The sequence below is a fragment of the Magallana gigas genome, chromosome 6 (genome assembly GCF_963853765.1).
Source record: "Magallana gigas chromosome 6, xbMagGiga1.1, whole genome shotgun sequence".
In the NCBI taxonomy this organism is placed as follows: Eukaryota; Metazoa; Mollusca; class Bivalvia; order Ostreida; family Ostreidae; genus Magallana; species Magallana gigas.
This window is the reverse complement of record NC_088858.1, coordinates 8,847,006-8,868,850: the sequence shown is the minus strand read 5'-3', so window position 1 is coordinate 8,868,850 and position 21,845 is coordinate 8,847,006. Positions and strand designations below refer to the sequence as shown.

The 21,845-nt window shown below is 36.0% G+C and overlaps 3 protein-coding genes across 7 annotated transcripts; 2 read left to right on the top strand and 1 right to left on the bottom strand.

Moving 5' to 3' along the window:
- Positions 1 to 2,555: 2,555 nt before the first annotated feature.
- Positions 2,556 to 10,265, top strand: LOC105341370 (double zinc ribbon and ankyrin repeat-containing protein 1). Of its 2 annotated transcripts, none has more exons than XM_011447882.4 (17): positions 2,556 to 2,689; positions 3,417 to 3,532; positions 3,781 to 3,934; positions 4,138 to 4,264; positions 4,598 to 4,694; positions 4,970 to 5,046; positions 5,168 to 5,268; positions 5,548 to 5,662; positions 5,822 to 5,923; positions 6,144 to 6,360; positions 6,675 to 6,778; positions 6,873 to 7,038; positions 7,389 to 7,462; positions 7,667 to 7,747; positions 7,980 to 8,113; positions 9,121 to 9,195; positions 9,485 to 10,265. In XM_011447882.4, exons 2-17 carry the CDS (start codon positions 3,424 to 3,426, stop codon positions 9,645 to 9,647), a joined length of 1,896 nt encoding a protein of 631 aa, XP_011446184.3. In that variant the 5' UTR covers positions 2,556 to 2,689; positions 3,417 to 3,423; the 3' UTR covers positions 9,648 to 10,265. The 2 variants fall into 2 exon arrangements, with proteins under 2 accessions (XP_011446184.3, XP_011446192.3); XM_011447890.4 differs by lacking the exon at positions 2,556 to 2,689 and adding an exon at positions 2,764 to 2,870.
- Positions 10,146 to 13,521, bottom strand: LOC105341386 (steryl-sulfatase). 2 transcript variants are annotated; one of them, XM_066086649.1, is made up of 6 exons: positions 13,380 to 13,521; positions 12,520 to 12,963; positions 12,235 to 12,350; positions 11,171 to 11,876; positions 10,797 to 11,081; positions 10,146 to 10,698 (listed from the first exon to the last, which is right to left on the bottom strand). In XM_066086649.1, the coding sequence occupies exons 2-6, from the start codon at positions 12,794 to 12,796 to the stop codon at positions 10,343 to 10,345; spliced, it is 1,740 nt and encodes a 579-aa protein (XP_065942721.1). In that variant the 5' UTR covers positions 12,797 to 12,963; positions 13,380 to 13,521; the 3' UTR covers positions 10,146 to 10,342. The 2 variants fall into 2 exon arrangements, with proteins under 2 accessions (XP_065942721.1, XP_011446202.3); XM_011447900.4 differs by having other exon boundaries at positions 11,171 to 11,869; positions 12,228 to 12,350; positions 13,380 to 13,520.
- Positions 13,522 to 15,864: 2,343 nt separating this feature from the next.
- On the top strand, positions 15,865 to 19,982 carry LOC105341393 (uncharacterized). Of its 3 annotated transcripts, none has more exons than XM_011447913.4 (3): positions 15,865 to 16,053; positions 17,881 to 18,630; positions 18,726 to 19,982. In XM_011447913.4, exons 1-3 carry the CDS (start codon positions 16,015 to 16,017, stop codon positions 19,533 to 19,535), a joined length of 1,599 nt encoding a protein of 532 aa, XP_011446215.3. In that variant the 5' UTR covers positions 15,865 to 16,014; the 3' UTR covers positions 19,536 to 19,982. The 3 variants fall into 3 exon arrangements, with proteins under 3 accessions (XP_011446215.3, XP_065944260.1, XP_011446233.3); XM_066088188.1 differs by lacking the exon at positions 15,865 to 16,053 and adding an exon at positions 16,672 to 16,693; XM_011447931.4 differs by lacking the exon at positions 15,865 to 16,053 and adding an exon at positions 17,576 to 17,720.
- Positions 19,983 to 21,845: the final 1,863 nt, after the last annotated feature.

The following is a 21,845-nucleotide window of genomic DNA, read 5'->3' as shown; positions in this document are numbered from 1 at the left end:
AAGGGACATGACTTTAGAAAGTGTGATAGCATAGGCTTTCACGTAACTTGTTATACAGAAGCGGCCATGACATATCTACAAAAACTAGGTGAACAAGTAAGTAAATAGCCTTTTGCAAGGTCCAAAAACACCATTAAACAATTAAATGAGAGAACAGAGTCATATATCAACAGGCGTCTATGTAACTTTAAACAAAATACGAAGAAATATTAGCTTCCAGCAACAAGTTAAATGCAAAAAACACCCCCAAAAAACGGAGATGTTAGTGCATGCATAGGTCAATTTCTTAGAAATCTACATGCATGTACTTGGTAAACCCTAGATAAAGGGTCTACACGGAGAAAGCATGTATCGTTTTGGTTTGTTCAAGACCGAGGAGTCATAAAGGAAATGGAAAGAAGAAGGCAAAGTAGACACTGTCATTTATAACTAAGGGAACTTTCCCCTCTCTTTTTTCCTTATGGATTCATTTGCCATTGAACAGGTTGTCGCCGGAATCCTTTTTTTGGTCTTGACTTTTTATACCATTCATACTTTGGAATCATATTTTCTCTATATGCTTGAAGAATATATTGTACATGCCCGGATATAGAGTGGGGTAAGAGTGAACCCCATAGAAAACTCATTTAGGCATGAGACCCCCCCCCCCCCCCCATGGCAAATAAAATAGTTCTTCGATCGGACCCCCTACTCTAAACTTGAAAATATTCATGATCCGCGCATGCTATATTCTACACAAATAGAATAAAGACTTATTTATCAGCCTCTTTAATACTGGACTTATACTCTAAATATCAACTAAATAAATTAGTATTGAAATATCATTTATTATATTTCTAATAAGATCATACATTAAAGACTGGTATAACAGTCAGAGGAAATTACACTAGGCCTATTATTTTCTTCCCTTTTGTCCCACTAAAACAAATTACAACTATTTCGTTAATACTTACATTAAATATTTCCCTTAATACTTCATTTTTCAAAATGTTTATTCATAAGTAATATTTTGAGAATTAAAAAAAATCAATCATAGTGTAGCATTTTGAGGGATTTTAAAGCAATATGAGCTGCATTTTTTTTTTTTTAGAATTTTTAGAATCTGCATAAAAAATTAAACTCTTATGATAAAAAAGGTTTTCATCTTATCTTGAAAGAATCATTAATTTTCGACAGAAGAAAGATTTCTCTTCTAAAGAATTTATAGTAGATTATATTTTGTACAGGACGACAAAAATTCAATTTTTCTTCATATAAGGCTTCTTTGCGGCTTTTCCAATAAAAATATGGCTAACAGAATTTAAACACCATAATGTTTTTGCCATTTAACGAGGCCGGGTCTAATTTGTTCTGCCCTAGATTTTTGGATGAAACTTTTTACATGAATTTCTACTGATATAATTATTATTTTAAGATTAAAAAATAAGACATTTACCACACCGTTTGTTTAGGGGGTCATCTCAAAGTTTGTTAATCTTTAACATAGGACCCTATGGGATTTTGCTTGAAATGTATCAATTTTTCATATTTTTTACATTTTTTCAAAACTTCTGCCCTAGGGATTTCTTTTTCTGTTCTACTTATCAAAGTTATTGCTAAAAGGCATCAAATGGTCAAATAAAAAAAACCTTTTACCTCCTGGTTTGTTCCAGGGGTCTTATCAAAGTTGATTTTTGTATGCCCTATTTCCCAGATTCGTCAGATAATGGCTATTTTTTATTTGACAAAGGCGGAAAAGGTGATCTATATAGTATTATTAAAACATTCAGACATATTTAAGTAATAAAAAAATATATAACATCATATATTAAGGGTCATTAATATAAAATACATGGTTACTGTCTTGAAATGTATGAATTAAGCTATATTTAGGCGGGTTAAGAAAACGTGACAGAGGGCTAGGCTTGCTGAACCCTCTTCACGTTTTCGACCAATAGCTTATACTTCGAGACATTTATGTTTATTCCACAATATAACATTATTTTTACGCATCAAACGAGATATTTTCAACAATTTTCGCTGAATATCTACAGTTGAAACTATCACGCCATGGCGTCAACTAAGCAAAAAGATGACGTCACAATACAAATGAAACGCTGCGCGAAAGCGTGCGTACTCGTTCTGTACTCGGCCTCGTTAAGTATATAAAAAATAACATTTTTCGTTAAAAAAAAAATCAGCATGAAAATTGCAGCTCATATTGCTTAAAAAACAACTGGGAATAACGTGTATCAAAACAAAGGTCCATAACTTGAAAAGTAGGTAATTCTCCACCGTCACCAAAATTTTCAAATCCCTCAACTCAAGATTTGAGGCTGGGTATTGACTTGAGGAAAGTTGGTGACTACGAAGCCAGCTTTCATTCATGGTTTTTTTTTTTCACAGATAAAAAAGAAATGGTACTTACAAAGAAAATTACCAAATGGTCTAAATGTAAAAAAAATAAAAAAAAAAAAAAAAAAAAAAAAAAAAAAAAAAAAAAAAACCCACCAAATCGGAAATGTAGATTTGCTTCAGTTCAACTTTTAGTTTTAGCCATTAGCCAATGAAATTCGGTTTAACAAATTATCTAGGGCGCGTGTTGCTATTGACAAAACATGGCAGGTGTCTGGACAAGTTTTCGATAGAATTGTTATTTGTTTTTATTTTATTTTATTCATTATTACAGATTTATGAACATATATTGAAGGTAATGAATAACATTAAAAGTGTATGCTTAATGCAAGTAAAGTATACTATTAGCTAATAATATTTCATATCCTGTGGAAAGGTAAAATGATTTAGACATGCTTAAATAAAGATTCCACGTACTGTAACTCCTTGCAACGTTCCTCGAGGGTGAGGGCTGTGCACTATAGTTGACTGTTGTGGTAGGATGGTCATTATTTAATTCACTAAAGTAATTGAACAATTGCAATGTTTTAATGCTTTGTAAAAAGTGTATTGTAAATCGAAGGATCGATGTAGCTACTGCAGTTCTGATACAAATAAATCTACTCTGTAAGGGACTACTTGTACTTGTAAGGTCCCAAATTTGTAATTAGTTCGTCAAATCAGGATGCATATCTATAACTTCTTGTCTGATACATTTTTTAGAAAAATAAAGAAAAATTCATGTTCAATTGTTTACAACTATACCACATCTAAACTCGTAGGTGTTCGTGTAAAAAGTCATAGTGCAATTAACATATTGAGCATGTGGCATTCAAATTACTTTATAAACTCAGGTTAAAACATAAATGTATGATTTCGTATTCTGAAGTTGTATTATTTACCTCCATTTTTACTCCAAAACATGCCTAGAGTGATACTAGCAATCAGAACAGATCTGTATGTTTTCGATAAACTTTGGTTACAATTATTCACATGATTTTACTATTAGATTTACCGTTCATAATTGAATCTTTGTCTTTTAGTAACAAAATGACAGCTGGATCTATCCCAGTCCCAGCCATTATACCCATAAGGACCCCTCTTCCAGGCCGGTCAAAGCTATCAATAGACTCCAACACCAAAATTGAGCTATCAATTGGTATGTAAGGTTTTAGTTGAAATTTATATTAATATTGCACATTGGTTGCATGAAACATTACACAACTAATGGTACTGTAGACACTAATAATTAAGACTGTGAATGTGTATTTAGATAAAGAAAAAGGAAATTTTTCTTGTTTATCCATTTTGACCAGCTCATTAAAAAAAAACAAATAAAATTACACAGCTGCAGTTATTTTATAACAATTTTGCAATAAAAAAAAGCTTTGTGATTTTTTTCCACAGATGGTAAACAAGAGGCAAAAATATTTTACACAATAAATGGAACAAAGCCAGATCCATTTCCGAAAGTTGGAGTGGAGAAATGCACCATGCAGTACATGGGACCATTTACTCTTCCTGCTGGAAAACAGACAGTTAAGGCTTTAGCACTGTCAAAGTAAGTAAGACCTCAGTAAACACAGTCATTGCTTTATAAAATCCAATTTGAAAAGCCCATAATCCCATAAACCATTTACTTGTGTATAGTAATACATGTATATTCTTTGTATTTTTTGTTTGAAAATTGCAAAAAATGTTCTTCATGTTTGGTTGAAAGAAATGCTAATAATTTAAAGAGGTAATTGTATTTTTTGGTTTCAGAGATGGAATGAGGGAGAGTAATGTAGTTACCAAGGTTTTTGAGGTGGAGTTTGCCCCTGTTCCTCATTCTCCCCCTGTCGATGATGATCTTGGGTTTCAAGATGAAATTGACCAAGAAAAAACCAGGGTTAGTAATCAGATTTTCATTATCTGTCTGGTAATTTATTCCCTGTCATTGACTTGGAAGCTATTCATTGATATTTTATCACAGTATAAATGCTTATCTAGTATTTCTTCAAGAATTTCTTCAATATCAAGTACCTAAAAGTATTTGAAGAAATAATATGTTGAGACTATAAATTATCTTGTTATTTTCCCTGGTTAAATGCATTATAAAATCATAAAATTTCATGATTGTATAACTGATGTACAAAATATTCAAGAATATGAAAATAATTTGTTTGAAATTTCATCCTTCTTATACTGCATGTTATTAATTTATTTAATTTTTTGGCTACAGCTGAATACGAAGAGAGCAGCCAAAAATTTGATGTTGTCAGAGGGTACAGCTTGGACTGATGTATCGGCGATGAAAACAGCAACTCAAAAACTATCAGGTAAAGCTGTAATGTGTCAGCATAAATTGTTAGGCATTGTAAATATATATAGTAGTCTAACATTCATTTTGTGAAATGGACAAACACATGTACACATTGGTTTTTGATATTTTGTATTTAGTCAGAATTATTGAGTAATTATAACATCATCTTTTTATTAAACGTGTTAATGAATGCAGGATGAGTTTGAAGAACTCGATCGTTTCGTGTGATTTCTATTTTTGTGTTATTTATCCTGGATACATGACTTCTATTTTGTATGATATATTTCCTAGATATGACAGTGTCAGGGTCCTCTCACAGACGTCCTTATGCTGATGCCAGATTTTCCAGCGCAAGGAGAAACAGAGAGGTCTGTACTCTACAAGATTGTGAAGCATGCTTGCCTGTTCACACTTATCATCTTCATCTATTTGTGAAAAAACTTATATCATGTATCTACTTGTACATTTAGAATGTGGTTATGTTTTTAGACCAGCATGCGTCATGAGTCCCCCCAGAGGCCCCACTCAGCTAAGCGTCTTCCGGAGACCACGGCGGCCATGAGACTGGAACAGGAACTGGATCAGATGAGGTGTGATGCAACAGACTTTAAGGGAGCTAACTCTTATAAACCTCTAAAAGAGAGAATTACTAATGTATTGCTATGCCGCAAATTACATGTATATCAAAATGGGATGCAACAGACTTTAAGGGAGATAACTCTTATATACCTTTTAAAAGAGAGAACTCTTCTTTTATTTACTTCTTTCTTTAATGTACCATTTTGCTGCAAATTACTTGTACATGTATATCAAAATTGATCATCATCTTTATACCATGTATTTTAAATATTTAATGTTTTTATATCCAGAACTTCTTATTACACTGGTGATATGGATTTATTTGGAAAATATACAAATGGAATGGATACCACCTCGCCCTCCTCCCAACCAAAAGTCTCCATCCCAACAAGCGACATCAGAAAGGTGGGGTTTTGGATCAATTTCAATGTATCTGATTATAAAGAATCCATGTAGTATAAATTTATTAAAAAATTGTCATATTCAATAAGATTTCATTTTGAGATGTTTTCCCATTTATTGTGAAATTGTTTGAGTTTTCCCATTGTTTGTTTCCTTCTGTAGATGGGTATGTGTCAGTACTGCCGGTCGGTGGTGCCTTTCTCTGTCCCCACCTGTGTAGTTTGTGAGGGCCCCATACCAGGACAACATAAGCCACCACCACAGGTCAGTCAATCAACATTGTGTCTGAATCTTAAATGGATATTGACCGATGAATTTCTTTTTGTATTAACAAACATTGCCTATAATAGTTTATTGAAAATTCATATTGTAAATTTGGCAAGGCTAAGTAACATGCTGCTGTAAGATCTCTCATATTTGTTTTGTCAATGGTTGCCTGTCAGTTACCTCATTTGTAAGATATACATATCTTTATTATCTTCAGACACAGTGGTTACCTGTTAGTTACCCCATCATGCCCCCATCAACCACAGCAGCACCGCGCCGACCCACCGCCAGTGCCTCCACTCAGACGGTGGGACTCTTCTACCCATCGGACAGAGAACTAGCCAAGAAGCAGGAACAGGAAGAGGAGAAGAAGTCATTTGAGAAACAGCTGAGAGACAGGAGGCCATTGCTGACTGCTGTCAGTCCAGGCAAAGGTATAGGGTCCATTTCCAGGGATTTCAGTAGACATGATGAAATAGATTGCAATGCAATATTAATTCTGATTTCTGGAAGTCTGAGTTGCCTTCAGTCAGCTTTTGTCTTACAGTTGTTATCTCTGACTTCATTATGAGTTCTTTGTACATCCAAAAAATCTGCTCTAGTCGTTTGGGATTTTTTATGATATTATGTAATTTGTAATGACTGAAAGCTTGTATAAGTCTATCTGAACAGTGTAAATATTCATATAAATATCCTGTTTAATTTAGTGTCTGTCAATACATGTATATCCTTGATAATCCAATTTTAGGCTACTGGAGAAAGCAGGTGGATCACATGTGTGCACACCTGAAAGCTCATGCACAAAATGAGGCAGAATTCAGAGCCCTCATTGGTGAACCCAAAATGGGAAAGGTAGGATTTATTATCTTATCTTTTCTTTATTTATTTCAGGAAAAAAAAAGATTGATATTCTTGTAGAAAGCTAATTTTAATTTTCGTTGCACAGCTCCTGACCAGCACAGTACAGGAAGATGGTTACGAACTAAGTGTGACATTGACCTTTGCCCTACGCAACAACAAAGACCCCCTGGCTGGGCGCAAGATCGCGATGAGTGGAGACTACCTGAGCCAGCACACGGAGCAGGATAGCTGGCACAACACCGACTCAGACGGTCAGTGTCAGAGACCCCGATCACTTCAGTCCTATATCATTTGATAAACACTTTTATCCTCATTTTACCATGTTACAAACCAAAGATTTCACCATTGAAGTGCTTCAAATATATTTTTGCTGTAACTTTTATTTGATGTTCTTGTTTATTTTTTGTTCAGATTTTGTTTTATGATTATAAGTTTATTTACATTTATTTTAATCAAAGTATACCAGTATTCAAAACTAAGATTTATTTATGTGATTTTACATAGGAAAGGCCATTGAAGCTCACTTTATATCAGTAACTGTTTCTTAATGCTACATAATTAGTTGGACAAGTTTCAACTCCTGTAATCTTTTGTTGAACAGAAAGTGTAGAAGTTGTAACAAAGAAAACAACCAAGAAAACGAAACCCAAGAAAAAAGTAGGACCAAAGATAGCAGTAAGTAATGGGATAATACAGTGCATAATTAGTTGGTCAAGATCATCTAATGATAACCCCAAATTGCAGTGGTATTGAAGTTTAATGTTATTTGACAACAGTACTTATACTTAAAGTATGTAATGATACACAAATGGTGCAATTGGATGTATAAGATCAAAGAATATGAGGTGTAACAAAAAAGACTTTGTAATGATTTTCCAGGCAATTGATCAGAAATTACTACGAGAGCTTGGTCCCAATGGTGAGGGAGATCCTTCTGAAGTGCAACAGTTGATAGACGAGGTCAGTTTACAGAGAACACTTAAAAGTGCTTGCTTGAATTTGAAAAAGAGAATTTCTGGCAAACCAACTGTGTTAAGCAGGTCTCATCATGACCATTTTATTTCTTATTGTACATGTAAGCAAATGTTTCCTTCTTTTTTTCATATGCTAAAAATGAATTAAAATTCACAGCTTTATGTTAGAGACTTGAGTGATAATGGAAGAGCATTAACGGTTGGTAATTGTTTTACAGGGAGCCAATGCTGAGTGTACCAATAAAGATGGCCTATCCTGCATCTATGTGGCTATCAAAAACAAGAGAGCAGCTTGTATACCGGTCTTAGTGGAAGCTGGAGTTGACATCAACATGAAGGGGCCATCCTCTATGTATGTAATTAGTACACCTGGTATTATTGATAAATGATTAACGAGGCCGGGTCTAATTTGTTCTGCCCTAGATTTTTGAATGAAATTTTTAACAAGAATTTCTACTGGTATAATTATTATTTTAAGATTAAAAAAAAAAGACGTTTACCACACCGTTTGTTTAAGGGGTCATATCAAAGTTTGTTAATTTTAACATAGGACCCTATGGGATTTAGCTTGAAATGTACCAATTTTGCACATTTTTTAAACTTCTGCCCTAGGGATTTCTTTTTCTGTTCTACATATTAAAGTTATTGCTAAAAGGCATCAAATGGTCAAATAAAAAAACCCTTTTACCTCCTGATCTGTTCCAGGGGTCTTATCAAAGTTATTTTTTGTATGCCCAATTTCACAGACTTGTCAGATAATGGCTATTTTTTATTTGACAAAGGCGGAAATGGTGATCTCTATAGTATTATTAAAACAATCAGACATATTTAAGTAATAAATTAATATATAACATCACATATTAAGGGTCATTAATATGAAATACATGGTGTCTTGAAATATAGGAATTAAGCTATATTTAGGCGGGTTAAGAAAACGTGACAGAGGGCTAGGCTTGCTGAACCCTCTTCACGTTTTTGACCCAAGTCCCAAAAAAACCTATACTTCGAGACATTTATGTTTATTCCATAATATAATATCGATTTTACGCATCACACAAGCAATTTTCAACAAATTTCGCTGAATATCTGCAGTAAAAACTATCACGCCATGGCGTCAACCAAGCAAAAAAATGACATCACAATACAAATGAAACGCTGCGCGAAAGCATGCGTACTCGTTCTGTACTCGACCTCGTTAAATGAATGGCAATATTAATTGTATTTTTTACCATTCTATATATCTATCGTAAACACTCTAGAATTGCAAATCAAAGCTCACAAAGAAAAGCAAACAGAAATCAAATTTTGAGATGTTTATGTATATTATGCTTTAATTTCTACAATTTGTCTCTGTTTTAGCAAGGGCAACACCCCCTTACATGAGGCTGTTGGACTGGGACCTTCAGGGTCAGAGGTCATCTCTGTTCTCCTAGAGTAAGTATTGGCACTAAACTAGAAAACATTAATACAGGAGCAATACCCTTCAAAAGACGGATTATCTTCAGATCTACCAATGTCAATTCCCAACAGCAGAATTCAATTTCAATCATTTGCATTCTTGCTCTGTAACTGATCATGTGTTACTTCTGTACATATTGTGCATTGATTTACCATTCTCAATTCCCAACAGGATTCAATCAGTTCCATTCCATGCATTCAACTGATCATGTTTTACTTCTCTATACATTGTGCATTTGTGTATAAAAAAAATCCTTTGTTACAGAAATGGGGCAGACCAGACCAAGAAAAACGACAGAGGAGAGACCCCATATGACTTGGCTGTCAAAGGAGGGTACGACAGTACAGTGAAAAAGTTCGCCTCAGCCATGGGCAGCTCACAGCTGAAGAAGATGGTCAAACCCAAGACTACGATACCAGCATCTTAATAGATAACTTTCATATTGCTGAGAAAAGTTTGGGAATATCTGATGTTGAGGATGGTGTATTTTGTGTTTATGGATACTAACCCAATACACAGACTGTTCTTTCATTGTGTACAATACAGACTGATGAAAGTTGTGATTGATGTCAGAGATAGAAGGATATAGAATGTATAGATGAAGTAGAAATGATATTGATATTTTCACAGATTTATAATTGACAGTGGGACATATCAATGATATTTATTTTCCTGTTATTAGTTATTGCTTTTGAATGTTACAAATACTGTTTATTTCCAAAGATACGGTAATTCAAGAATTGTTGATAGTTGACTGTTTAGTGAGCCCTAATTTATAGCCGTACATATTTCTTCCTCTCATAAAGTTCTGACTTCTATTGTTACCTCAGTAACATCCTGTTGTAGTGGGCACTCGGATTCAGCTTGTTTAGATTTCTTTCCTAGAACTTGCTGTCCATGACAAGGATAATCATTAAGATGTAAATTCCCATTTTGTTGTTTATTGTATGAATGTACCATAAATATTTCAATAGGAACATGCATGGTTAGTGTAATATCAATTAGAATGACAAAGAGGGGCTGAATAAAAGAAAAAGCAAGTATATTTTCTTTTTCATTTTATTTTGCTAAAAAACATAAAAATGTATTTCTTTCTTCATTTTATTAAATATATAAATATACCTATTCATCAACAAAATCCTTATAAACCGGATCTGAGCAAGTGCATGATGGGAAATTACAACATGGTTGAAACCATGGCCTCCATAATAATTTAAAGAATGTCATTCTACTTTCTGGGGTACCCACACTCTTTTTGTGCTCAGCTGTGGCAGCTGATATTTTATCAACAATGTCCTGTAAATGTTTGTTATTTTTGTAACTGACAGGATTTCTCTCCCCTGGATCTGCTGTTATATCAAACAGCAGAGGTGGATCATATTTTATAGTATTACTACATATACAGGCTAGTCCGTAACATTTGTCCTCTCCTGGTTTGTAATTTGGAAGTTCGGACACAAGTTTCCATACACTGCTTCCTAAAAAAGAAAAAATGAAATTGTCTGGAATTAGAGAAAAATCTCTTGGATATTAGTTAAATGGGTGACGAAGTGCAGTAGCTTTGTACAATATATACCTTGTGGGGGTCTATATCTTGTCGCCTGAAGATGCTCCCCACAGTAATGGTACATGAATTTGTGAGGCGACTTGCTTTCCTTGAACTGTAGGAGCGGCAGCATGTCCTTCCCGTCAATAACCCGGTCGCTGGGGATCTTTCCGCCGATTAGCTTTGTGATGGTCGTGAACATGTCAAGTTGCTGAGTCGGCTCGTCTATGACCTTACCACGTGGTATAATACCGGGGAACCTGATGACGGTCGGGACTCGAATACCCCCATCCACCGTGGGGTGGCCTTTTCCACCTGTGCAAAGAAATGTCAAGATTGAATTTATGTTCTTTGAGTGATTTAACTGAAGAAAAAAAATCAATGTTAATCTGATATATAGATACCTCGGAAAGGCAAGTTGGACCCTCCGTCACTTTGACCTTTCATCCCCGTTTCTTCTAAGTGAGCTCCATTGTCGGAAGTGAAGTATATCATTGTGTTTCTGCCAAATCCAAACTGATCAAGAGCGTTCATTACATCACCTATCCCAGAGTCCATTTCTTCAATTGCATCGCCATAGCGATCGTGTTTAGATTTCCCGCGAAACTTTTTCAAAGTCTTCAAAGCGGTGTGCACGTGGTCCCAGGAGACGACCAATAGGAACGGATTGTTGTCTCTCTCCCTGTCCCTTAAAAATCTAATTGACTCTTGGGTGTATCGATACGAGAGTGTTTCTAGGTGGATTGGTTGTTCCACGAGTTCAAAGTCACGGTAGAGAAGTCCATTCAACCACGCCATGTTGTTAAAGACAAACATAATGTAAGCCATAGGAGTACTCATCAGAACAAACAATAAGACACACAGTCCCCATCCTATAAGACCAACCTTTTTCAAAAATATCAAAGTAGTGATTCCAACAAAGAAGACGGTGGCCATTTGATAAAACATGTTTGGTCTCTGAGACGTTAGAACTCTGTCTCCTTCGTTGCTCCAGTCTTTCATATTGGTTAGGATATGGCCATAATAAAAATCAAAGCCTCGATTTCTGGGATGAAACGCCATGTCACCTTTGTAATCTCTGTTCATTCCTAGATGCCATTTTCCTAAAACGTAGAATGAGTTTACTATATATTTTTGCTACATGTATGTGAATGATCCACGAATCTTGCCTATTCTGATATGTGAAAAGCAGCCGGACCACACCTTTACCAGCATTTTGAAATTTCTCGACGCGAGTCCTAAAAAGACAGGGGTCGTATGGATTGCATAAAAATTCTAAGAAGGTGCACGTGCATTTTGAGTTGGGGTTGAAAATCTAGATGGGGAAAGTTGGTGGCAAAGGGTACAGGATTTTTATTTGCTTTGGTTTTTTTTTTTATATGTTTTTGTGTTTTTTTCATGTTTTTTTTTTTTTGGGGGGGGGGGGGGGGGGAGTCTTCTGCTACTGTAACCGGTACTTGCCTACAAGAGCTGTTTTGTATCCCACGGTCTTCGCGACTTCTGCCAGCGTGGTTTCTGACGTGGGAAGACCGACTCCGTTAGCAGCAAATATATTCACCACAATACGCCCGTTAGCGAACATTCCTACAAAAATGTCGTGGTAAAAATCATATATATCTTTTACTAGAAAATAACAGAGAAGACTTCTAATTGGTGGGTTTTTTTTTGTAATTTGACCCCCCCCCCAAAAAAAAATTAATTAAAAAAATAGGAGGGGGGTACGCAAGCAATAAATCCCTAGTGTTAGACATACCCGTCCTGATAGGCAGCCGCCCGGTAAGCATGGCTGACCTGCTGGGGGTACAGACGCTGGCGGCGGTGAGGTGGTGGGTCAGCTTGATCCCGTCACTGGCGAGGGCATCGATATTAGGTGTCCGTATCGTATTGTTCCCGAACGCACCCACATCTCCGTATCCCAAATCATCGGCCAGAAAAATCACAATGTTCGGTTTGAAGTTGAGCGATCCGACGGGAGAGAGGAGAGCTGCCACCACACACTGGACTAACACTCGGAATCCCTGTATGTTCATCTCGCCACGAAGGTCCGTGGTTATCCGTGATATATACACAGCACACAATAACGGCCTCGGTACAAAGTCAGTGTTTTGATGTGTACATGTTTTTCTGTGTGCGATATGACACAAGTGGATTTGAAGACTTTGCCCCTCGTTAGTTTGTAATAATCTTCATTGGTTAACTAGAGAAAGCAAACACGCATAAAATTATTAAATTTAGAAGAAAATAAGACAGTAGTTAGATGAGATGCACATTACCCTTTCCTTCCATATGTGCGAATCTAAAAGCTCCCCCCCCCCCTCCCCCCGATCCGGTTTGGATACTGTATTTATATTTAAACTTATGCATGTTACGAAAATAAGCCTTGGGATCCCACCAGGACAAAAAAACTCCCTTGTACCCTGTGGTTAAAATATCTGGGAAGGGGGAGGGGTACAAATATTTTTACCACAGGGTTCGTATATGAGGCGACATGCAGCGACTAAATTTACATAATTAAGCTTTATTCCATCTTACATGTAGATTAGAAAGATTAATGAAAGTTGTGAGATCTAGACTGATTTTGTGAATAGATCTGACAGTAGAACGAAAACTTACCTCTTCTTTTGTAAAAGTGTAAAACTTTCAAAGCGCTCGTTGAATTTATACGTGAATGGGACCCCCTAAGTCTATCAATAGGCCCAGTTTCTGAACTTTCGGAAATAATACAGGTATACAGCCAGGCGTATATTGGGCCGCGTTACACTTTCTGACCTTTAAGTGGTCATTCGTTTACAGTTAACTGAAAGTAAAATGACATGACTACCATGCATTGGTATTGAGATTTTAAATTCAATGGGTTTTTTTCTTCTTTTTTTAAAACCTGCAATTAACGTATGTATATATGTATGGGTAAAAAATGCATCATACACCCAGCATAAGGGTGTTATAGTTGGTTATCGTGTTAAAATAAAAAGGTTATCGTTCATAGGATGGGATCAAGATGTTAAAATTCTTCCAAAACTATAGTCCTCTGATTGTTACCAATTCATTACTAAATGATTTTTTTTTCCTTTCATCATCAAATTTGAAATTATAGCATTTTTTTTTTTAAGTTTCCTGCATTTTAAATTTTTAAACCTTTGGCATTTTCACAAAACCCCAAATCATTATTTTTGTTGAGATTCAGCCTAGCTGACATGTTTGATAATTCTGAGTATAGGCTTTTATTAAAGGCCAGGATATTGAAGTCAGGAAGAGGAATATTTGCGAACTTCTTTCTATTTAAAAAAATCATTTTTTTTTATTCATTAAATAATACTTGCAATGTTTTCTCGATAACAATTTACACACAGATGTAAAGCTATAATCAAATTCTTAACTGTAAGATTGGTATACACGCTTACGTAAAAGCTTGAGGATTTCACAGAATAGATCTTTTTACCCCAACTCGACCCCCTTGTATATCAAATAATATACAAATAAATCTCTCTCTCTCTCTCTCTCTCTCTCTCTCTCTCTCTCTCTCCTACAGTTTAGAATACAGTGTACTTACTAATCAAAGCGATATGAAGTTCTCTATTTAACCATGATATGAAAGAACTTGAGACGGAAGTAGGATATGCAAGGTAGTTTACTTATTATACAGATACATGTACTTATTGGATCTATATGTACTGAGTCATTGTCGCTAGCCAAAGGTCCGACTTGTTTATTTCTTACCTCCCTGAAAACATCTTACCCTACCATATTGTGTGCAAATACTTAATCAAAAGCAAAATATTCTCATACTTTTAACTACAGATTTCGTCACTTTACTTGCCTCTGAAATTCCTTTTAACACCATCATCAGCCCCCGTAAGGTGGCGTGGTCTATTAAGACGACTGTCCATCCGCTTTCCGAGGTCGGTTAGACTAGCGTGTTTATTAAGAGAAAGTCTGAGAAAAGTAAAACGACAACATTAGTACTGAGTTGACGAACATAAACTTAAGAATTTTTTATATGGATTATTTGCACAGATTGTGGTAGGATATCGAGATAAGGTTTTAATCAGCTCAAAACAAGCGCAATTTGTTTGTGCGCCGTAAATTACAGGTTTTGGTATGCTATATATGTACAGTCTGTCGACTCAAATTATTTTATAGAGTAATGTACAGATCTGCAGCTATATGCGTGTGAATGTATGTTTCATCACATGCATGTGGGGTTTAAAAAAACAGTCATATAAACTTATATCTAAAACTCTCTCTCTCTCTCTCTCTCTGAGACAAAAGTAGCGTAATTTCTATTTTTTGACGAGATTTTTTTATTTTATTTTACGTGTAACAAAGATATGATATTGTAAAGGAAGGGAAGTTAATCAGCAATTAGTGACGTTACAAATTACATCGTCTGTCCATCGGCTTCATTGATTTGCCAAGTACCGTGCGCAAGAATTGCCAAACTATCACATCCGGGCTTAATGGACGGTGTGTAGGGAAACATCTTTAATAATTCATTATTTACGACGTGCAAGTCTATTGGTAAATTCATTTCATTACTTTAATCAAGTACAAACCACGATGTGATTCTTTTGGAGCTGCATGATAAGAATAACGCATATTAGAATTTAATCCAAAAAATTAACCCCATACTTTCATAAAGAAGAAAGAAAAAGCCCCCCCCCCCCCCCACGATAAAAAATACTTATATGCTCTGGTATGAAAAAAATGCATTAGATTCTTTTTACCCGGTGGGGAATTTATTTGGGGGTCTTTCATATGATTTTCTTGAAAGACACTCGCAGATTAAAACAATTTTTACAATTACAGCCATTTGAATGGAATGTTTGGTTTTTTTTTGAATAATCACGACCATGAAAAATAAAGGATAAAAAAGGCATTCGATTTTCAGTTCAGATTTGGAAGATTTTATCAATTGTTTTATGTAAATTATCTGAAGATACGCAAACGAGCGCCGACGTCTCATAAGGTTTCCAAATTCCTCGACCTATTGAGATGTATCATTCAAATCATCATTAATAAACAATGAGAATGGCGATATCCACTGTCATAGATACAATAATTATATCTGTGTTTAATGGACCAAATACGGTACAGAGTCTAAGCGGCACGCGCCGAGGGAAAACCTTCCACCATTGTTTATGGTTACCATGCAAACTTGAAGCTGGCGTTGGTCAGTGTCTGAACATATTAATTTTATGTATCTCCGTCATACCCGAGATTTCTTTCACAAGACCAGCACGATTTCAACATGAAGCGATCTTCTTACTACGATACTGGCGCAGATTCGGTAAGTCCTATCATTATATATATATATATAATTCCTAGCTAGTGTAGTCAATCGCAGCCATTTGACGTCTGTGTCTGGTAGATAAATCTGCAAATAGATATCTAACAGTTCGTGCTATAGCTGCGAACAAAAAATGTATTTATAACCGTTGTTAGCATTGTGTCTATCATTTTTCATACCCGTCTTTATAAAAAATACAAATCGAATAAAAAATTTAGGGTGAAAATCGTTTATTCTCTAAGATCTAGCATCTGACTATCTAACTGAAACCAGCTTCAAAACATTTGTAATTTTTTTGTAGTTGATTTGTTTAAAAAAAAAAAACACCAAACTATTCACATCGCTTCTCTTGTAAGTAAAGTTACAAGGGAAATTTTTGTAGTGAACCAAGCGTGATAAGAATGCAGAAAGCACTAAGTCGATGTACCGAATAATTAGATGAAGGTCATTGATTAAATTAGATGAAGATAATTGATTAAATTTTCACGTAGTACTCTTTATAATGTTTTTTTCTTGGTACGATTACTTTCGTGAAAGGAACATGATCGACATCAGTCTTTATATTAGTATATGTTTGTGTTCATTTCACTTTGTGGAGCTACCGTACGTTGCTTCATTTAATGGTCAACAGATATTTTAGGTAAGAATCGTAAACTGAAAAGCTATAAAACAACAAAGATTTTTTAAAATGAGAATTATATTTCCATTATAAAAGTAGACATATCATATATATGGAGCTGTTGAATTGCTGTGCATTAACTAAAGGGTTTTCAAATTGTTTCTGATTAACTGTTACTGACATTCACGTAACTTTTCTACATTGACTTAATTTTTATAACATGCATTTCAATCGAATGTATTTCTTGTAACTTTTCCACTCCATCAGTAATACATGTGTTTACATAAAAACATAAACATTTTAAAAATAAAAAACTTGAATTCAATTATTAATTATGAATTATATACCGTATAATCTGAATAAGTACATACATTTCGTTTGTATATTTCAAGAGAGCTGGATGATCGTGACCAATTTATACTATATTTAACTCCTTTATATGAAGAGCTCTGTGTGGAAATATAGCAAAATATTAACATTTTACAGCTATAAAAATCATACATACATTTGGATAATTTCTCTCTTTTCTATAATGATATACCATGTACTGAAGCATTTAAAAAATTTAATGCCAGCTCTAATGTATAATTTGTTCACTATAAAAATCAAAATAATATACTTGTAGATATTGAGAACTTAATTAAGTCCATATTTCATAACGTGACATGTATATATAGAGTTTGTAATCTAGATATTATGTTTTTAGAAGAGCGGGAACACGTATTATACAAATCAAACAAACCTGCCTCACAGGTGAGACGGGCGGTGTTCGATATCTTCCCGACCCTGATATATGTATAAAGTGTAACTATCAATGTTGTTCACCTTTCTCGGCTTTGAGGTTCTAGAAATTAATTAATAATTAAGGGACTGGTTGCTTAGGAAACAATACCCTTGTATCGTATAGCGGACTCCAGCCTCCTAGCGATATCAATGCACTGCCGAGAAGCGATCTTGTAACGCCATATCTTACGGACATCATTACCAAAGTCCACCCAATACCTATTGATTGGCTTTTCTTACCTCTGATAAGTTCCATTTCCCTGAGGTTTGTCTTATCTGATGTCACAGATTTGCAGTACGAAATCTGAAGCGAGATTTAAATTTTCCGAGCATCCGTCACAACACACTCCTACCCCCTGCAATTTAATCTCGTCTATAAAGCTGAGTTGAGTTTTAAAGCCAACATCAAATGTTATTTTTTGCAGAGAGATCCTTACCAATCGAGTGAGAGCGAGGATTACCCCCAGCCCTCGTATCGTGGAGGAAACAGAATGGCCGTCTCTAAACCCCACCAGAAGAGGATCCGGCAGCAGAATGGTTACAATGAGTACCGCTACGAGCGCTATGAGAGCTATCCACCAAGCCTCCTGGACCGTGAACAGCACAGCAAGGCCATCAGGGTAAAATTCTTCAAAAACCGAGACGCTCTGCACAAAGGTATCGTTTTGTCCATCAGCGAGAAAATGTTTCCCTCCCTGGATAGCCTGATGAACCATCTGAATAACAAGATAGATACTCCTCAGGGCGTCATGTACATCTTCAGACTTGAAGACGGGAAGCTGATCCAAAATGTCAAGGAATTTCAGCCGGGGGACGAGTGCGTGGTATCCAGCACGCTAAAAATTGACCGGAGAATACAGTACGGTCAGATATCCGGCCCTCCCTCCCCCACCAAGCGTGGTCTGCCGATCCAGCGGAGTCAGGGGTCTTCCAGAGAACACGTACTCAGAGGGAGTCACACCGGCGGGATGAATAGATCTCCAAACCAAGCCAAGAGCAAACCCTTGACGTTTACCGTCATCAACAACACCATGAGGTCTGTACAGGATAAAATGATCATCAACCCCCACACAGAGCAGTCCTTCGAGCAAATGCTGGCTGACATGGGGGAGGTGGTCAACATGTTGGACAACCCAGCAACAGCATTGTATTGTGCCGTCCCACCATACACCAAGGTAAGATAATTAACTTAAAAGTGAATACATATCCAACCAATTAGTCAAGATTGTAAATGTTTTAGTGATACTTTCAATTTTGCATTTCGTTCTAGATCGAGAGTTTTTCAAATCTTCGCCATGAGCTCGTTGTGAAAAAGGTGGACAGCTTTTTCGTTGTTGGGGGAGAGGGTGCCCCAAAAGAATTACGACAGAAAAAAGTCCCTGTTCGCGAACCGACCCCGCCCCCAGAAGATGACATGGATTACTATGAGGAACCACCTCACCACCAGACATACAGGGAACCATCTCCACAGCGACAAAAGGAGCGGGGTAAATGGAAGCCTGCTAAAGAGCCCCAACGGAAACTTCAAAACAACCGACCGAATCAAAATGGCTACAATGATGACAAAAATCAAAATGGCTTCGTGGATGACAGGACCCAGCCTCGCCATCGTGGAAATCAAAAAAGCAACAATGTTACAAATAAACCAACAGCTCAGTCCCAGAAAGTAAACACAAGCCGAGAAGACCGCGGACCAAACAACAGGTCCCAGGATTTGAGGAGATCCAATGACTCGCTGGCGCCCAAACCAGCACGCGAGGCTCGACACAACCAACATGAAAAGGAACCCCCTAAACACAGAAACCAGCGAAGTGACACCCAGGACAGCAACAGGTACCCGGCAAAATCCCAACCCGCGCGACAACCACAGAGACAGTCTAATTTCGAGGAAGAGAGAGACATGGAGGTTGATGAAGGCGAGGAGGAGATGCAGCATAATGGCTATCACGATGAAGTAGATAACCGAGATGATGCGTATGCAGACGACAACGGTGAGGAGACAGAAGACGAGTATGATGACGAACCGCCCCAACAGCGCGCGGCGAGGAAAGGACCCCGGATGGAAACCCCCGAATGCTAGAAGCAATTGTCGTCTGCTCACCTCTGTGATACGGGTGCTTGAAATTCATATCTTCTATGGTAACGGATTACTACCAGCAATTGTGAAAGGATCTTTGTTTTCACATTAGAAATGAATTTCGTAAAAAAAGAAAGAAATACTTGGTGATAATTGTTACTCTTTAATTTATCAGCGTAGATTTTAGATTTTATTAATTGAACATATGATATACTCACTGACGTATTTTTTTTTTTATCCTTATCGTTAATACATCTGGATAAAATACAACCGAGATACTAGCTTTACATTACCTACATCAAAGAAAAGAATCAATTGATGAACGTGTTCCAAAGGTACTTACATTACTTCATATTGCAATCATTTGTAATATGACCATATGTATATTGTATATAGTCTCTACCCTTTGTTGATAAATGTTTATAAAGAACAATAAAGTAATTGTTATTATATGCATTTTATTTTATGCTGAAATCAGTCGAACTGACAACACATTGCTGTATTGGATTCCAATATGAAGAATAGAATTTACCGATCGTGGTGTTAAAAAAAAGGCAAGCCAGAGAAATATAGCGACATGCATGTACTTCCAAAACAAATTTCGTTTGAAACTATTCCTGAACAGGATCCAGAGAACTGAGAAATATGCTACGTTACCCTTCGAATATATGCCTTTTTCATGAGAGAACATACTATTACAGATCTCGATTCAACAGGATACTGGTTTGACAGAAGGACATTAAAAGACAGAATCCATGAAACTTATGGAATTCTTTTTGTGGTGGTGGTGAGGTTACAATCGAAGTTGTCCTTCTGTCATAATCTAAGAGTGTTCGAATAGGTTAGTTGCAGTTTCACTTGCATGAAATGAATCATACTTTTAGCGACTTGGTGTTTCTTCTTAAAAAGAATTATCGTATCATCGAACAACAGAAAATTAAAGATACACCACGCTCTGAAAACACTGAAATCAATTTTATAATAGATGATGGCAGCATATGTTTTGTTTTAATCAAAATAAATATTTACAGCTGAATTTTTAATGCACCAAATGGTTCCAGATTTAAATATTCTATTCTTTGATTCATATAATCTACCACGTGTAATCTTTGAAGCCGAACAAAGTAAGTTTCGTGGCAGTTTATCATCACTACACAATAATACAATGTAAACTTCAAACAATAGTTTTCAATTATTCATAATATGCCACTTTCCTTTGGCTTAACGCTTGTTCAACATTCTGAGCTGAAAGTCGTATACAGGCAGAAGTACAGTACCGGTTGCTAATGGGAACTTCTCGCTAATGTTTACAAACAAATCTTGATTTTCTTCAAGATGTGAAAAAACCGGCGTTCCCCGATAAATATGACGCAGACGACCGCGAAAAAAGGCCAGGTAATACCCGCAATTCCTGCAGCTTTCTGCGTGCAATTAAACAGAATTCCAATTAAAAGCTATTTGATTGAAGTAAGACTAACGGGATAAGGTACCAATGGCTGGCTGATTGAGTCACGCAAAAAAGAGCGAACAGACGACGTCTCGGCATTAACAAGTTCTACCCAATTGTCTGAACAATTGCCGGCGTTTTCTTTGTAAAAGCTAGGATACTAAAAAAATCAATTATTATTTGTCAGGTATATGAACAATAACCTCCAAGTTCCGGAAGGCAGTGGTAATTAAGTTACAAGATTGTCAGATACAGTATGCGTAGTGATCTACACAAAGCAAAGCTAAGTCTCTACACTGCAATTTCATAAGGATCAAGGCGGATGGTAAAACTAATTAGATGATCTTGAATTTGATTACCAGCGAGGCTTGTATTGAAAACAAAGTACTCGAGGTTTTACTCAGTTATCATGAATGTTTGAAAACATTATCATTAACAAAATTCTCTATATATACTGATAAAAGTTTTGTTTTAATCATAACATTGGTAAAAGACCCAGAGACACCCCCCAAAATAAAAACCAAAAAACAAAACAAAACAAAAACAAAACTTTAAAATAAAAAGTTAAGATGTTGCAAAAGATATGGTACATGTATTTTCTGTTCAGCAGATAAGTTAAAATATGACAAGAGCTTTTTTTTCTAACTAAAACTCAGGGAACAGACACCCCTCTTATTCTGACTGACACAGCTCGATATTACGAAAGCCAGTTGAGCTCATTTACGTATCAAAAACTCCCAATTTTTTGCGAAACAACGTGAAACCTTTGCAATTATAATCATACATTGCGAGAAATTCGTGAATGAACGCTTATCTTTCATTTATTATAATTTTTTCACATGTAGCTGAAAAAAGAGGCACAGGGG

Coding starts and splice junctions, on each gene's coding strand:
- LOC105341393 (XM_011447913.4), top strand. CDS start 16,015: ATGAAGCGATCTTCTTACTACGATACTGGCGCAGATTCG. Junction 16,054..17,880: donor ACGATACTGGCGCAGATTCG/GTAAGTCCTATC, acceptor TATTTTTTGCAG/AGAGATCCTTACCAATCGAG. Junction 18,631..18,725: donor CCGTCCCACCATACACCAAG/GTAAGATAATTA, acceptor ATTTCGTTCTAG/ATCGAGAGTTTTTCAAATCT.
- LOC105341386 (XM_066086649.1), bottom strand. CDS start 12,796: ATGAACATACAGGGATTCCGAGTGTTAGTCCAGTGTGTGGTGGCAGCT. Junction 12,351..12,519: donor GCGGCTGCCTATCAGGACGG/GTATGTCTAACA, acceptor ACATTTTTGTAG/GAATGTTCGCTAACGGGCGT. Junction 11,082..11,170: donor GTCCAACTTGCCTTTCCGAG/GTATCTATATAT, acceptor TTCTTTGCACAG/GTGGAAAAGGCCACCCCACG.
- LOC105341370 (XM_011447882.4), top strand. CDS start 3,424: ATGACAGCTGGATCTATCCCAGTCCCAGCCATTATACCCATAAGGACC. Junction 4,265..4,597: donor TTGACCAAGAAAAAACCAGG/GTTAGTAATCAG, acceptor TTTTGGCTACAG/CTGAATACGAAGAGAGCAGC. Junction 5,047..5,167: donor GCGCAAGGAGAAACAGAGAG/GTCTGTACTCTA, acceptor TTATGTTTTTAG/ACCAGCATGCGTCATGAGTC.